An 18,295-nucleotide genomic window follows, 5' to 3' on the forward strand; every position below is an offset into this window, starting at 1 on the left:
CCCCCCCCCGAGCTGACACCCGGGGTGGACTGCCCTTCCCGCCCCCCCTTGCTATGCCACTGCAGATAAACATTCATAATTCATAGCTTTCAACATGCCTAGAATCTGCCAAGATGCAACTTTACGGTATGGTCTAAAACCGAGCATGCCATAACGGCCTCTGGGAACCTAAGTGAACGGTCTCCTTCAGCCCAGATTTTCATGGCGAGTGCTGTGCGTCCCAGTCCAAGACCAGTCACTGCTCAACAGAGTCACGGCCCAGGATTACTAGGATAGGAAAGGACCTTTGTCCATGGCCCTCCTGTCAAAGACTCACCACAATATGCAACTAAAGTAGACTGTATAAATATCTACTTCCTACTGGGTAGGAGGAAAAAGGTCTCATAAATCACAGGGATCTGTCGCTGAATAGCAATCTGAAAATATATCAATCCCTTTCTTGTGATTGTGAATAATCACAGAACTAAAATAAAAACCCTCCTTCCTTAATGTGTAACTATAATGCATAACAAACTATAACGTGAAAAACAAACATTTTTCTTATTGTTTTTACTTGATTTTGTGATTATTTATTTATTTTATTTATTGCATTTGTATCCCACCTATTTGCAGGCTCAAAGTGGCTTACATAGTATTGTTAACATAGTTATTCCAGTATATCAAGTATAGTTAGTATTGTGTAGAGATTAATTAAGAAAAGAAAGAAGGAAGGAAGGAATTTATTACGGTATTTATAGAAGGTGGGCTTTCAAAACTGAAAGGGTTGGTGGAGTGGATTAGTGGGGCTCTGTAGGTTCTCATTGTAGGCCTCATCTTCCCAAACGACTAACAGTTCAGCAAGAACATATGTTGTTCCACTTATCTTTTCAGCTCAGTCGGTCCCAACAAGCGCTTGTTTTGCTATCACTTTCTCAGGGGACTTGAGCTGGGAACATCTGAAAAAAATCGTAGTGTGTGAGACTCACCACAACCAGAGGAAGTCTCCATGTAACTGTCAATGAGGACTCTCAGCCCTGGATCTAAATAAGGGGCGAGAATCCCAGAACAGCAGCAAAACCACCTTTTCTGTTAGCGCAGGAAGAGAAATAGGAAGAAAAACTCCGGTACAAAAGCTAAGGGCAGGGCACACTCCAGGTATGTCAGAGTCGGAATAGTACAGACCTATGCAAAACACAAAAACGACACCAAGATGCCATTAATCTGACTGCATGAAAAACATTTATAAGGCGAGCACAATCCTTGGTAAAAAAAATACCTCAAGTCTAAATGATGCAACTTCTTGACAGTGGGGCTGACAATCGAGTGGAGGAGTGGCCTAGTGGTTAAAGCACAGGTCTTGACATCCAGAGGTGGCCGGTTCAAATCCCACTGCTGCTCCTTGTGATCTTGGGCAAGTCACTTAACCCTCCATTGCCTCAGGTACAAACTTAGATTGTGAGCCCTCCTGGGACAGAGAAACAGCCAGTGTACCTGAATGTAACTCACCTTGAGCTACTACTGAAAAAGGTGTGAGCAAAATCTAAATAAATACATATGTTGTATCTATTGAAGATTATCTGCAGGAAGCAGCCTTCATCTCCGAGATGTCCCCCACTAAACGTTCGTGTGTCTGTCGTTTGCAGGTGGACAGTGAGAAGATGGAAGATATTCCCCTGATAGAGCTGGATGAGTCTCACTGCAGCGGGCACACAGTCTTCATTCTGCCTGTCTGATATGGCCCTGTGGTCCCCGAGTTCCCCTTTTACTGCTTGATCAAATGAAGTGGAGGAGTGGCCTAGTGGTTAGAGCACCAGTCTTGCAATCCAGAGGTGGCCGGTTCAAATCCCACTGCTGCTTCTTGTGATCTTGGGCAAGTCACTTAACCCTCCATTGCCTCAGGTACAAACTTAGATTGTGAGCCCTCCTGGGACAGAGAAATATCCAGAGTACCTGAATGTAACTCACCTTGAGCTACTACTGAAAAAAGTGTGAGCAAAATCTAAATAAATAAAGATTCCATTCAGAATCTCAAAGAATAGCAACATTCCATGTAGAACCCCAAAGAATATCAAGATTCTGGAATCCTAAAGAATGACAAGATTCCATGCAACATTCCATGTAGAACCCTAAAGAGTAGCAGTAGTGGAGGAGCGGCCTAGTGGTTAGAGCACCAGAGGTGGCCGGTTCAAATCCCACTGCTGCTCCTTGTGATCTTGGACAAGTCACTTAACCCTCCATTGCCTCAGGTACAAACTTAGATTGTGAGCCCTCCTGGGACAGAGAAATATCCAGAGTACCTGAATGTAACTCACCTTGAGCTACTACTGAAAAAGGTCTGAGCAAAATCTAAATAAATAAATAATAAATAAATAAACCAGAGTTAGCTGGACAAACCCTTCATACTGAAATTTACCTCCCCCTCCCCACCCCCACTGTCTAGCTAAATTCTGACCAGGCAAATTGCTGCTTGGTTGAAATTCAGCCACCCAAAAACATTTTTTTAAATGTCAATGGGAGCATTTCTGAAGTGAGTTTCATCTTCACCCATCAGTACTGGTAACTCTGCCCAAGCCAGAATCCACTGGTCAGTCAAACCTAACAATAACTGAACACTGTTGGTATTTTAAATAGTGTCCATTTTTGGCCTGAATATCTGATCAAGGTTAAGTACTGGTTAACTCTGTCCACGAACTGTGCGGCATTATCTGCCACTAGGGCCAGACACAGCAGAAAAGTTGAGCAGTCCCAGCAGCAAAAAGTCCTCTCTCCATTACCAGCACCTTGTTTGCAATACTTTGTGCTTCCCTGCTCTTCTGAGTTTCTAAAGCATTCACAGCTAACAACATTTTCCTTGAATGTGTTTTCCTTATTTTGTAGATGACATTTTGCTGATGGAGTCTGCAGAGAATGTACTCTGGAATTTCAGTATTCTCTAGGGTATAATCCAGGCCTGTGTAAAAACCTGAGACCACAGATGAGGTTAATGAGCGAGGGGTTGCAGCTGGCCACCACAAGCAGTGATCGATCTCAATACAAAATGATTAAATAAAGCAACTACAGGAGGAAAGAGATGACCAGCTTCACTTCCCATTCTCTGCAGACTTCCCTTGTTAATCACTTGCCAAGGAGCCCGAGAAGCAGGGAAGCCAGGAGCGTTGGAGGCAAAAACACATAGTAAATTTTTTTTTAAGTATATTAAAACCAAAAAAATTGGTTGGACTGCTAGATGAACGAGGGGTAAAAGGATCACTCAGGGAAGACAAAGCCATAGCGAAGAGATCAAATTAATTCTTTGCTTCGATTTGGGAGAGATACCGGTGCCAGAAATGGTATTCAAAGCTGACGAGCCAATCTCTATAAACCTGAAGGATGTAATGGCTCAATTTGATAAATTGAAGAGTAGCGAATCTCCTGGACCAGATGGTATTCATCCCAGAGTACTGACAGAATTGAAAAATGAACTTGCAGAACTATTGTTAGTAATATGTAATTTATGTTTAAAATAAAGCATGGTACTGGAAGATTGGAGGGTGGCCAATGTAACGCTGATTTTTTAAAAAAGGTTCCACAGGAGATCCGGGAAATTATAGACCAGTGAGCCTGATGTCAATGCCGGGCCTATTATAAAGAACAAAATTACAGAGCATATTCAAAAGCAAGGGAAATCTTGCCTCACCAATCTACTACATTTCTTTGCAGGGGTGAACAAACATGTGGATAAAGGTAAGTAGGTTGATATTGTGTATCTGGATTTTCAAAAAGCATTTGACAAAGTATCTCATGAAAGACTCCAGAGGAAATTGGAGAGTCATTGGATAGGAGGTAGTATCCTATTGTGGATTAAAAATCGGTTAAAAGATAGAAAATAGAGAGTTGGGTAAATGGTCAGTATTCTCGATGGAGAAGGGTAGATAGAAGGGCGACGAAAATGATAAAGGGGATGGGACGACTTCCTTATGAGGAAAGACTGAAACATCTAGGACTCTTCAGCTTGGAGAAAAGAAGGCTGAGGGGCGATATGTTAGAGGTCTATAAAATAATGAATGGAGTGGAACGGGTAGATGTGAAGCGTTTGTTTACTCTTTCCAAAAATACTAGGACTAGGGGGCATGCAATGAAGCTACAAAGTAGTAAATTTAAAACGAATCGGAGAAAAATGTTTCTTTACTCAACGTGTAATTAAACTCTGGAATTCGTTGCCAGAGAATGTGGTAAAGGCAGTTAGCTTAGTGGGGTTTAAAAAAGGTTTGAACAGCTTCCTAAAGAAAAAGTCCATAGACCATTATTAAAATGACTTGGGGAAAAACCACTGCTTATTTCTGGGATAAGCAGCATAAAATGTATTGAACCTTTTCTGGATCTTGCCAGGCATTTGTGACCTGGATTGGCCACTTTTGGAAACAGGATGCTGGGCTTGATGGACCTTTGCTCTGTCCCAGTGTGGCAATACTTTTCATCCCTTCACAGACTCATCCTTTCTTTTTCTTATCTTTGCCCCAGCACCTCCACATTATCACTCCACCTCACCCCCATCTTCCTATGACTTGTCAAATACCTCAACCCATCTGATGACCGCCTGCAGATGCCCCCATCCAGCTACCTTGTCCTTATCACAAATCCCTACTCAGTTTCTTAGTGCCCACCTTCCACTATCCTCAAGTCCATACACTCCCACCCAACTCCAATCCTGAAAGTCATTTTTTGAAAGGGGGGGCACTTACTGCATTGAAATCACAGAACCTCGCTTATACTTTCTTTTTCTTATGCCACCCAGGCTCACTCCCTCTCTCTAAACCTTCACCGCTATGCACATCCTCTCTCTCTCTCTCTTTCCCCTTTCAAACACTCCTCCTGCCACCTGTCACCTTTTTAAAAGCTTATTCTCTCTACCCAATTGTCGGAAAGAGTCCAGCAGAGAGATGTTCCCTCAGGTCATCTCCTTTTTCTTTGCAGCCAGTAATGGCAGCAATTGTGGTCACAAGGGAGGGTCAGAAGACCCCACGTTTCTGGGCAATGCTTGCAGCTGTGGTCATTGCCACTGGGGAGGGAGCAGAAGCTGGCATTTCTGGGCCGGGCTGGTAGCAGTGGTCATAGCCATGGTACTGATTGCTGGTAGGGACAAGGGAGAAAAGCAGACCTACAAAACTTACAGCCTGGGCTGGTAGCAACAGTGATTACGGTGGAAGCACAGGTAGGGTCCAGGATGCACAGCTACACAATGACAGGGGGGGAGCAAACCTATAACATTTCCAGCTCAGGATGAGTATGTGGGGGGAGCAATTATGAAGATTTCAACTACACAGTTCCCCGCCTTGCGTTCTCTTAATCCTGCAGGTACGCATGATTCTTACGGAAAGAACAGTCCGTGTCAAATCTTTGGTGGCACATTTTTAAACGTACATGTGCCTTGCTTTGTTACTGACGGTTCTTCGTAGCACTGACAGTATTTTCTCAGGGTGCGTTCTTCACACATTTCTTTTGCCTAAACATCAATGTGATGGAGTGGAGGAGTGGCCTAGTGGTTAGGGTGGTGGACTTTGGTCCTGGGGGACTGAGGAACTGAGTTCGATTCCCAGTTCAGGCACAGGCAGCTCCTTGTGACTCTGGGCAAGTCACTTAACCCTCCATTGCCCCACGTAAGCCGCATTGAGCCTGCCATGAGTGGGAAAGCGCAGGGTACAAATGTAACAAAAATAAAATAGATACTATTGGAGATTCTACATGGAATGTTGCTATTTCACTAGCAACATTCCATGTAGAAGCCTGCACGGCCACATTGGTGATCTGGAATGTTGCTAGTGGAATAGCAACATTCCATGTAGAATCTCAAATAGTAGCAACAGTGGAGGAGTGGCCTAGTGGTTAGGGTGGTGGACTTTGGTCCTGGGGAACTGAGGAACTGAGTTCATTCCCACTTCAGGCACAGGCAGCTCCTTGTGACTCTGGGCAAGTCACTTAACCCTCCATTGCCCCATGTAAGCCGCATTGAGCCTGCCATGAGTGGGAAAGCGCGGGGTACAAATGTAACAAAACAAACACCTACTTGGCTAGATCTTGAGAGACTCCCGAGGAAGGTTTTAACAGACAAAACACACATCAGTGTCAACTCTGGATCTACAGACTTAGTTTTATATTACACATACTTATTTTTCATGGCATACCGCACGAGTCTGGACCTATTATCACTTTAGTGTCGTTGATAATTTTATTTTGCATTAAATTTTAAAGTTGGAATCGAATTGGTCTTCCCCACTTCCTTCCGTTTGTAAATTAGGAAATGGCGGCATCCTTTTACGGTCCACTCCACCCGCACCCCTCCAAAACCGTGTTCACTGCGGGCAGACATGTTTAAGGAGCAGTTTCCTAAATCATTCCTTACTACAGGTACGTAGGGCCATTTATTTATTTATTTATTTGTAGCATTTATACCCCACATTTTCCCACCTATTTGCAGGCTCAATGTGGCCTACATTGTTCCGTAATGGTGATCACCAATTCCGGAAAAGAGAAAATACATAGCTAAGATGGAGGTGAAGAAAGTTCATTTTCTCGCTGAGAAGTAAAAGGTATAAGATTAAACTTCAATCGAGATAAATCAGTTTGAACAAACAGAAATAATAAAGTTCAATCGTGAATAGGTTAGTTTGAACAATCAGAAAATTAAAGGCTATGTTTTGTGTACTTCCGGTGGAAATTTCTTACTGGTGTTTAGGATGGATCTTTGTGATATGCCTTTTTGAATAGGTTGGTTTTCAGTAATTTTTGTAAATTATTGATGTCATGTGTTGTTTTTATGGATTTTGGTAATTCATTCCAAATACAAGTCCTTCATAAGCCTTCTAAAATGACCCCATGGAGTTAAACAGATGTACATGTCGGCTAATCGATCCTTTCCAGAAGAAATTAAGAGGGCAATTGTGCTTCTCTCTCTGGAGTTGTAAAAGTGTTATAGATTTAGCTACTTGTAAAGCCTGTTTCCAAATCACACTGTTCCACTATCCCTGCCAAAACCCATGACATCTTCAAGAACTTTAACAGCTACATGAGCGTCTCCTGACGCTACGAGACTCCTTGTAAAAGCTGGAGAAATATTTACTTAGTACTCTGCGATTTAAATACAAACTGTTTTAAACGAACGCACATCAACATTTCCATTTTTTTTCCCTCAAACTTTCCCTCACAAATCATCATTTTTCTCCCCTTCACTTCTCCAGACACAATCCATGAGAAAGTCAGTTCCAGGTTACATAAGAACGTAAGAGTAGCCATACTGGGTCAGACCAACGGTTCATCTGTTTTCCAAACAGTGGCCAAGCCAGGTCAACTAATGTTTAACTCTTTAAAAACTGAAACATTGTGGGTCTCTAGAGAAGAAGTGGCAATAGCTTAGCAAAATCCTGCTCAGATTATGGGGGTGCAGGAAGAGCCCGAACAAACAGTGCAAAGTTTAGGGTGCTCACTGATGTTGAATTTACATTAAAGCAAACACCGAAAAGGAGAAAAAGTCCCTTACAAGAAAATACAGAAGAAAAGGATGTAGGGGAAGACTAATGAAAATTTTTTAAAAGAAAAAAAAAAGGGGGGGGGAACCTTGCAGTCAAAGAATGACAAACACAAAATTTATTATAATAAAACAATAGGCCAACCCGCCTATGCAAAACAAATACTCAACAACAGAAGAAGTTCAGAAGAAGCACTAAATCTCTTCGGAGCGTTTAGCACTGCATTGAGTCCTTCTATTGAAAGCCTACTGTTTTCTGAAGAGGACACAGAGGCTCTGAAAGCTCACAAATCCTCTGCAACAGTTACTGAAGGATACGTTTAAGGAAGGTCTTACACAAAGAGGTTAAAATTACTATTACACACACCTGTACGGGGGAATCAAGATGGCGTCAAGAGCAGACGTCGGGCTTTTCAGCTCCTGAACGCCCACAAGCGATCTGACGAGAGACTATTTTCCCCGATTCAAAATGGGGAAAAGAAAAGGGAAAACGGCGATAACTACCACCAAAGTACCGCCGTCAACTCCTGCTCTTCGCCAGACAACTTTGCAGGGTGTTTGGGCTGGAATCCCTGGAGTGCAGATGTCCACTTCGATTGGTTCGGCTAGCGCCGAACGCAGCACTGAGGGAGCGACACTTAGCCCCCCGTCTCTCACTACACCTCCGCAACCCGGAAGCGATTTTTTAGTTGTGGGAGATCAGCATTTGGAGGCCTTGGAACAGCCTAGAGCCTCAGCGCTGGTGAAAGGTGGTCCCATGACAACTTCAACCCCGGGCAAGGAATCATCACTGCAGGAAACCCTTGAGGGAAACGTGCAGACTGCCTTGGAGATCGGAACTGTGAGTACTGGAGGATTATTAAGACCAACTGTAGTGACAATGGATTCGTTATGGGAAGCTATCCAGAGTGTGAACAGCACATTACTTTTGATTAATGTTTCCTTTAAAAAAGAAATAACTGAATTAAAAAATACGGATCAGGTACTGAATGCTCAAATCCAAGAACAGAGTGCTAAGAATTTGAAAACTCAAGAAGATATTACCAAATTAAACCATGTAACGGAAGCTTTGATTAAAGAACGTGAAGTTTATGAAAGAAAGATAGAATATCTGGAAAACAATATTCGTAGAAATAATTTAAGATTTCTCAACTTTCCGAAATCTCCATTGATCAATGCTTTAGATACGCTTAAAAAGTACTTTAAGGAAGTTCTGGGAATTCCAGAAGAGGCTTATCCCCCTATAACACGGACACAATATATAACGGGAGTATTCAGTGGGCCTCAAGATAAAAAGCAACCAACTACATCCCAAGACTTAAATTTGACTGAATTTTTGGAGTCTTCTCTGGAGTTGATCACTGAACGGACAACATTACTGGTCACATTTGTTCTTGAATATGATCACAACAGTATCTTAAAGTCTTACTTCAGACACATTAATGAGACTTTTTTGGGACAAAAAATTCAAGTGTTTCCGGATTTAGCGCGAACTACTCAAAAGAAAAGGAAGGAATTCTTAACTTATAAATCTAGAATTTTGAATTTGGGTGGTTCCTTTAATTTAAAATTTCTTTGTCGATGTTGTATTTCTTTTCAATCGGTGAATTATCTTTTCTTTAGTCCCAAAAAATTACTTGAATTTATTGAATCAAAAGAAAGAGCTGTATCGCCAATAGAGATAGGCCCATAACTAAGGAGAATGCTGTAAAATTGGCTGTGGATATTTTGCTTTCTCGTCTGCTAGAATTTTGTGTAATATTTCTATGTGATTTTATTTCTTAGTTCTTGATTCAATCTATTGTGGACAAAATGAAAAATTTTTCTTTTCTTTTCCTTTTGTTATATGAGGCATTTTGTAATGCCGTATTATATTTCTGATATTTCCATACATTTATGTTGTTATTAATATAAATGAAACCAATAAATAAAGAAATTAAAAAAAAAATTACTATTACATAGTAACATAGTAGATGATGGCAGAAAAAGACCTGCATGGTCCATCCAGTCTGCCCAAGATAAACTCATATGTGTATACCTTACCTTGATTTGTGCCTGTCTTTTTCAGGGCACAGACCGTATAAGTCTGCCCAGCAGTATTTCCCGCCTCCCATCACCGGCTCTGGTACAGACCCCGTATAGGTCTGCCCTCCCCTATCCTAGCCTCCCAACCACCAACCCCTCTTCCCCCCACCTGCTCCTCACCACAGCTGCGAACTCTGTTCTGGAAAACACCGGTGAAGTGTCCGATCTAAAGCAAGAATTCACCCTCTGTCTGTTGCTGACCTTAGGAATGGCAGGAGAACATCTTCACACCTCGATTCCTGAAGCAGGAGTTCAGGTTTCTTTCTCTGGTTAGTTACTGATCTGGTTTCTCCCACATTAGCAGCTGCTCTTCCTTATCACACTTCTTAAACTTAATTGCAGTCAACTGATAAACTCCTTCCATTTGTTTCAAAAATGCACCTCGAGACGTTCAGCAGGAACCTCCACCTTGCAACCATGCAACACTCCACATACAATGTTTCCTACCTAGATGTGCTGGGATGGCAGCTTGTCCTGGAAGTTTGGCATCTACTGGTTTCTGCTGGTACCGAGTTACTGGGGTCTCTGCCGGACGTCCCAAGTTCTGCAATGAATACAAGTTTCACATTAAAAAGTTTCCATCCACTTAACCGCAGTGACAAGATCAATTCATACTCATAGGTGAATGCTTTTTTATAATATTTTATTTATTAGAATATTTATATATCAAACTTTCAATCCTCAACAATAAAAATATAGAATTCAAATACACATAATAAAAGAGAAAAAAGCATCTCAAATATATTCAAACACACATTAAAAAGGCAATTCTACAACCTCACGCATACACTGACGCATATCAAAGGCACAAACTTGTCAGTTACAAGGCGGTGGCTGTAGCCAGAAGGCTGTATAGAGACATGCCCCAGTGAAATTTGCGACAGAAAGCAGTTGGGGATGTCCAAAATCGGCTTTCGATTATACCAATTTGGACGACCCTTTGTCGAAAGATGGGCGTCCTTCTCTTTTGAAAATGAGCCTGATAGTGACCAGAATTGGAACACAATAATCAAGGTGAGGCACTCTATGGAGAGATACAGAGGCATTACAACATTCTTGGTCTTATTTTGCATGCCTTTCCAAATAATTCCTAGCATTCCGTTTGCTTTTTCGGCTGCCGCCACACACTGGGCAAAAGATTTCAGCATATTGTCTAAGAAAACGGTAACGGAATTCAGGAGAGGAAAACGGTAACGGAATTCAAGCATGCGTGGGATAAACATAAAGGAATCCTGTTCCGAGGGAATGGATCCTCAGAAGCTTAGTTGAGATTGGGTGGCATAGCCAAGAGTTGGGAGGCGGGGATAGTGGTGGGCAGACTTGTATGGTCTGTGCCAGAGCCGATGGTGGGAAGTGGGGCTGGTGGTTGGGAGGCGAGAATATTGCTGGGCAGACTTATACGGTCTGTGCCCTGAAAATGACAGATACAAATCAAGGTAAGGTATACACAAAAAGTGGTTGGGGGCGGGGATAGTGATGGGCAGACTTATACGGTCTGTGCCCTGAAAAAGACAGGTACAAAACAAGGTAAGGTATACACAAAAAGTGGTTGGGGGGCGGGGATAGTGCTGGGCAGACTTATACGGTCTGTGCCCTGAAAAAGACAGGTACAAATCAAGGTAGGGTATACACAAAAAGTAGCACATATGAGTTTATCTTGCTCAGCAGACTGGATGGACCGTGCAGGTCTTTTTCTGCCGTTATCTACTATGTTACTTTTTTTTTTTCTTGCGTGCTGACTGCTAAGGTGGACACTAGCATCAGGCAATTATGAATTGTGATATTTTTCCCAATGTGCATTACTTTGCATTTGTCCACATTAAATTTCATCTGCCATTTGGATGTCACACCCTGATGATGTAACTGTATCTGATTGGTTCCCTTAAGATATTTAAACCTGAGAAATCCAGTTCTGCATGGCTCTTTGATAGGCCTCGGGTGTGAGTTCCTGGGCGCAGTACTACTTCTGTCGGTCCTCAGTTACCAACCTTTGTTTGTCTGCTATTCCTGAACCTGCTCTGCCAGCCCCAACCAGTGCCTGATTCCCAGCTACAGTTTTGCCTGCAGATTCTGTAATGCTCCCGGTTCTTTGGTGTTCACCTAGTTCATAATTCACTTTTATTTGATAGACTGCAAATCAATAATAATACATCTAAGCAGTTTAGAATAGTCAATTAAAATACGGGAGAAGACAGACAGGATGGGAGGGAGGACAGTATGGGCGGATGGTTAAAACAGACCTAGGACGCCCCAGGAAATCACTCTGTGCCTCCCTCTCACCATCTGCAATAATCTAACATTTTATAACTGTTTTCTGGACAATTGCACCTCTACAAAGCTGCTCCTTATCAACTGCGCATCCTGGAGTGAACTGTTTAGTGGGATACTTCAAGCAGAGGCATAAAACCTTCTCAAGATTAGTCACGCACCAGAAGGGCCATAATAGTAGCAGAAGGAAGTGTTCCTTTGGTTACCCTAGACAAGGCCTGTGAAGAAACAGTGTGTTTCAAGCATGTAAAATATATTGGATATAATCTTGCATTGATTATGTTCTGAAGTGTATTTCTCCTATTTTCGAAAAGCTGTGCAACATGTTCCAATAATTACCTGAGACCCTGAAGAAGCAGCGAAACGCTGGCCAACGTCAGCTCAGGGCAAATAAGAAGGGAACATCGCAGCATGAAGCAGCAGCAATATTGAATACCAAGCAATAAGCTACGTGTATTGTGTTATACATTAAGTATGTTCTAGGAATACATACGTTTTTTTCATAAAAATTCTTGAATTCAAAAAAATATTAAAATTTATTAGATAACTGCGGACAATTGCGGACTATAAAGATTGTTTTGGAACCACAAACAAGGGGTTTTTGCCTATGATGAAGAGAAGACCAGTTGGTCTATTTTAGTTCCGACAGATTGACATTTGATCTGGGAGCTCTTTGAGGCTTTTCCCCTATCACTAATGTAGTTTTGTATTAAGTGGAAGCATTTGTATTTAGACTCTGTTCCTATTTCCACACCACCAAGTATAACTGTTTGCTAATTGTACATTTTCTGTCCACTGTTCCAAGTTCTGAGAATAAACACATTTGTTTGTTCATTCTGCCTGTCTGGACTGATAAAGAATCATGGTGGTTTGTGTGTTGGGTCTGCGAGTGCTTTCTGGAAAATGTAGGACCACTGGGACTGTGGCTCCAGTAACCTAGAAATTCACTGGGGATAATTTGAGAGCATGAGACTCGCCCAGAGGCAGTTGTGACCCAGTCAATGGGAGGAGGGTGCTAGTGTGGAGCACAAGTGGTAGGTGCAGGCGGCCACAGGGTAACCCCAGGCGGGTGGCTAGGCGTTTCGTGACAAGGCCATAATGCTCAGACTTAAAAAAACACCTTACCACAGTCATGGAGGATAAGTTGTCCCAAATACATTAGGTTATTCAAGAGATAAAGATGGTTTCGACTCCCATAACCAGCGCTTTCTCCAAGTGGAAGAGTGCATTGTCAAGCAGGAGGCCCAAACTGCGAGTTTGGAGACACAGGTGCAGGAGCTTGAGTGTAGTGCACACCGGCTGGAGAAGCAAGTGGAGAATCACGAGAACCATACTAGGAGGAATAACCTTTGCCTTGTGAGGCTACTGGAGACGGTCAAAGATGGAGATTTGTGTGGCTAGCTTGAGCAGTGGCTGCCAACCACGCTGATGTATATCAAATAGAACAGGTGCACCACGTAGGTCAGCAACAGGAGGAAGATTGCCGCCCCAGGCCAGTCATTTTCCGTTTCCTGAATTATGCAGACAAGAAGCGCATTTTACAAACATACCAAGTGGCCCAAGACCTTCACTATGAAAACTGCAAATTATTAGTGTTTCAGGACTTCTCAGCAGCAGTGGCAGCCTGTAGAAAAGCAATGGCACCTTACTGCAGAGATTTGTATAAAAGGGGGTTTTAAGTCTTGCTGTAGTATCCAGTGAAAGTGCACTTCCTTCATCATGGCAAGACCTGTTTTTTTTTTAAGATCCGCAAGAGCTTACATCTTTCATACAGAACTGCTCAGTGGTGGGCCCTAGGAGTAACGCCTGCTTCTGGAAACTGACACGATCCGGAAAAATATGTTTTATTCAAAAGCTTTGCAGAGGGAGCAGAGACTGATGGCTAATCTGTTTGGTGGAGCTGGGCTGTTCCTTGTCCTCTCTGTAGTGACCAGCTTTGTCTGCTCGGCCTCTTTCATCCCCAATTGTGGCCAACGATGACTGGCCTGATATTCTACACTATGTGGTAGGAGGAGGATGTATCGCTTCGCCATGGGGAGCAGTTTTGTTCCGATTTGTTTTGTTGACATATATCCGACACCTGCTCATGGGCTGGATTGTATTACCCTATGGAGGAATTTTGTGACAGACCTTTTCTACTGTGATCTTTTGGAATTCTTGATTTGTGGCCCTATTGATGTAGTAGCACTGCTCTGCCCTTTTTTGGACATGAGGGGGGGGGGGTGGAGTTCCCTGTTTTCTTTAATTATTTATTTATTGCATTTGTATCCCACATTTTCCCACCTATTTGCAGGCTCAATGTGGCTTACATTGATCCGTCATGGCGATCGCCATTCCAGATTGAAAGATACAAGTGGTATTACATAAAGAACATAAGTGATATAGTAGAATTAAGCAAACAGGTATAAAGCGATCAAATTTGGAATAATATATACAGTGGTAATGCATTACAGTTCATATAATACATTAAAGTTCAAAAATGGGTCGATGCGATATGCCTTGTTGAAAAGGTAAGTCTTCAGTAATTTCCGAAAGTTGGTTAAGTCGCCCATTTTTTTCATGTCAATGCATTCCATAGCTGCGTACTTATGTAGGAAAAGCTAGATGCATGTGTTAAATTTGTAATTTAGTCCTTTGCAGCTGGGGAAGTGGAGATTCAGGAATGTGCGTGCTGATCTTTTAGTGTTCCTGGGTGGCAGGTCTATGAGGTCTAACATGTAGACCGGGGCATCTCCGCTTTAGTGATTTTGGAATATGTTAGTGAATAATGGGTGGGGGGGGGGTGGAGTGAGAGGGGTTGTACTGGGTTTCTATGGTTGATCGTGTGGGGAAGGTTGAATGCTGAAATAGGTGACAGTTGTCAGAGATCATGGCTTCAGTGTGAGAGAGAGTGGGGTGTGTGGATGGGACCCGGGACACTTGTCAGCCTGGACATATTTACCAGCTGGGGAAGAATGGACATTTTTCTCCCTGGAGAGGCCAAGCTGGGGGAGCGGGGAGTTTTCTGGTACTAATAGCTATGGACTGGGTATGGTCACTTCTCAATTGCATCTGAGACTATGGTTAAACTTACCCCAGTTACGGTGAATGTTGATGGCTTTAACTCACCGGTGAAGAGGACTAAGGTCTTAGCCCTCCTTCTAAAACATAGTAACATACATATAGTAACATAGTAGATGACGGCAGAAAAAGACCTGCAAGGTCCATCCAGTCTGCCCAACAAGATAACTCATATGTGCTACTTTTTGTGTATACCCTACTTTGATTTGTACCTGTGCTCTTCAGGGAACAGACCGTATAAGTCTGCCCAGCACTATCCCCGCCTCCCAACCACCAGCCCCTCCTCCCAACCACCGGCTCTGGCACAGACCGTACAAGTCTGTCCAGCACTATCCCCGCCTCCCAACCACCAGCCCCTCCTCCCAACCGCCGGCTCTGGCACAGACCGTACAAGTCTGTCCAGCACTATCCCCGCCTCCCAACCACCAGCCCCTCCTCCCAACCGCCGGCTCTGGCACAGACCGTACAAGTCTGTCCAGCACTATCCCCGTCTCCCAACTACCAGCCCCACCTCCCGATCTTGACTAAAAGATGGGTATGGAATATTGCATTTTTGTAAGATACACATTTAATAGTAAGAGAACACAAGATAGTTAAGCGATTCTGGGTGGGAGAAGCATTTTACACCTCATTTAGTGGGCGTCAGAGAAGCTCTGCCGTTCGGATCCATAAACATAATGTACATAAAACTATTCAGGATAAAAGGGCAGGTTTTTCTTTTGCTGGGAGAGCTCTGGGGTCAAAGAAATATACTGGGTTCAGTTTACGCACCTAACATCTACAGTCATAAGTACATAAGTAATGCCACACTGGGAAAAGACCAAGGGTCCATCCAGCCCAGCATCCTGTCCACGACAGCGGCCAATCCAGGCCAAGGGCACCTGGCAAGCTTCCCAGTCAAAAGTTCTTTTCAGCTTTGGTGACTTAGTTGGCTGCTTACCTAGACTATCAATTGTTGATTGGAGGAAATTTCAACATCACTGCTAATTCCTTGATTGATTGCAAAAATGCCAAAGTGTTTGGGGGGGGGGGGGGGGAGGAAACCACGCTGCTAAGGGTTTGAATGTTCTTATGCAGCAGCATGGGATTGTGGATGTGTGGCGTACTCTTAACCCAGATGGCTCCGATTTTACTTACTTCTCTCATGCGCATAATGTGTATGCTCGATTAGATTGAAGGAGTAGCCTAGTCGTTAGTGCAGTGGACTTTGATCCTGGGGAACTGGGTTCAATTCCCACTGCAGCTCCTTGTGACTCTGTGCAAGTCACTTAACTCTCCATTGCCCCAGGTACAAATAAGTACCTGTATATACTATGTAAACTGCTCTGAATGTAGTTGCAAAAACCACAGAAAGGCAGTAGATCAAGTCCCATTAACAAGATTCTAGGCACAATCTCAAAGAGTAGCAACATTCCATGTAGAACCCCAAAGAATAGCAAGATTCCGGAATCCCAAAGAGTAAGGAGTGGAGGAGTAGCCTAGTGGTTAGTGCTGTGGACTTTGATGCTGGGGAACTGGGTTTGGTTTCCACTGCAGCTCCTTGTGACTCTGGGCAAGTCACTTAACCCTCCATTGCCCCAGGTACAGATAAGTACCACTTTGAATGTAGTTGCAAAAACCACAGAAAGGCAGTGTATCAAGTGCCATTAACAAGATTCCAGGCACAATCTCAAAGAGTAGCAACATTCCATGTAGAACCCCAAAGAATAGCAAGATTCTGGAATCCCAAGGAGTGGAGGAGTAGCCTAGTGGTTGCTACTATTTGAGATTCTACAGGGAATGTTGCTAGTGGAGGAGTAGCCTAATGATTAATGCAGTGGACTCTGATCCTGGGGAACTGAGTTTGATTCCCACTGCAGCTCCTTGTGACTCTGGATAAGTCACTTAACCCTCCATTGCCCCAGGTACAAACAAGTACCTGTTTATACTATGTAAACCGCTTTCAATGTAACTGGAAAAACCTCAGAAAGGCAGTATATCAAGTCCCATTAACAAGATTCCAGGCACAATCTCAAAGAGCAGCAACATTCCATGTAGAACCCCAAAGAATAGGAAGATTCCGGAATCCCAAGGAGTGGAAGAGTAGCCTAGTGGTTGCTACTATTTGAGATTCTACAGGGAATGTTGCTAGTGGAGGAGTAGCCTAGTGGTTAGTGCAGCGGACTTTGATCCTGGGGAACTGGGTTTGGCTTCCACTGTAGCTCCTTGTGACTTTGGGCAAGTCACTTAACCCTCCTTTGCCCCAGGTACAAATAAATACCTGTATAAACTATGTAAACTGCTTTGAATGTAGTTGCAAAAACCACAGAAAGGTGGTATATCAAGTCCCCTTTCCCCCTTTTTCTCTCCAGTCCATGTCACGTGTTACTAAGTGTGTACTAATGTATCTATTCTGTGAGATCAGTCCCCAGTTATAGCCATCTTGAATTTTGTAAATAAAGATGCTGACGCTGTTTGGAAGATCTCCCCTCACCTCTACTAGGACCCCGATTTTCAAATTTTTCTCAGAAATAAATGGCAGAAGTACGACTCCACCAACTCACCTGAGGTTGGCCCAGTGGTGTACTGGAAGGCATCTAAGGTGGTTCTGAGGGGTCATATTCTGGCTTTTCAAGCTCGCCTTAAGCAAACTCAGGAGGGGAATCTGGCAGTGCTTACTAAGGACCTGCAGGAGTTGAGAACATGTGTCTCAAATGGACCTCCCTACTAAACAAAAATTAGCAGAGGTTTCTAAGGAGAGATCGATAGTTTATTGACTCAAAGAGCTGAACAACAACTTTACTTTCAACGCTATAAGCTGTATAATTTGGGGGGGGAGTTGCTGGCAAATTGTTTACGTTCCCCTAGGAAAAAGCAAACGATTACTAGCATCAAGGATGTGCAAGGTAGACGACTTGTTGATATCCACCAAATCTCCCAGCAGTTTGTCAAGTTCTATGAGAATTTGTATACTAAACTAGAGATGAAGCCATTCAAGACTTCTCTCTAAATTACAGTTTCCCAGTTTTAATGACAACCAGGTTGGGGAGCTTAATAGACCCATCACTTCTGCAGAACTTGTGTCTGCCATTAAACAGCTCAAACTAAGGTACCGGGGCCTGATGGGTTGGGCCCCAAATATTACAAAATCCTGAATGATTTGGTAGCTCAATATTTGCAGCTTATGTACAATGGGCTTTTGGAGGCTCAGACACATGCTAGGCCGAATGTGGCACATATGATTCTTCTTCCAAAACCTGGGAAAGACTTGGAACAGCCGGGTTCATATCACCCCATATCATTGCTTAATCAGGATGTTAAGATCTTGGTTGCAGTATTGGCAGGCAAACTGAATCGCTATCTTCCCTTGGTTATTCACAAGGACCAGGTTGGGGTTCGTCCCCGACCGTTATGCGTCCATGA

General features: G+C 43.2%; 1 protein-coding gene across 1 annotated transcript in view; it reads right to left on the reverse strand.

The window, feature by feature from the left end:
- LOC115459340 (NEDD4-like E3 ubiquitin-protein ligase WWP2) overlaps positions 1–18,295 on the reverse strand; it is a gene marked incomplete at its 3' end in the record, with an annotated part of 91,000 nt that overhangs the window by 52,052 nt on the left and 20,653 nt on the right. Inside the window, exon 3 of the mRNA XM_030189181.1 lies at positions 10,013–10,109. Coding sequence (XP_030045041.1) covers positions 10,013–10,109 — 97 coding nt within the window. The remainder of the gene's footprint in view (positions 1–10,012; positions 10,110–18,295) is intronic.

Source organism: Microcaecilia unicolor, unplaced genomic scaffold (assembly GCF_901765095.1).
Source record: "Microcaecilia unicolor unplaced genomic scaffold, aMicUni1.1, whole genome shotgun sequence".
Lineage (NCBI taxonomy): Eukaryota > Metazoa > Chordata > Amphibia > Gymnophiona > Siphonopidae > Microcaecilia > Microcaecilia unicolor.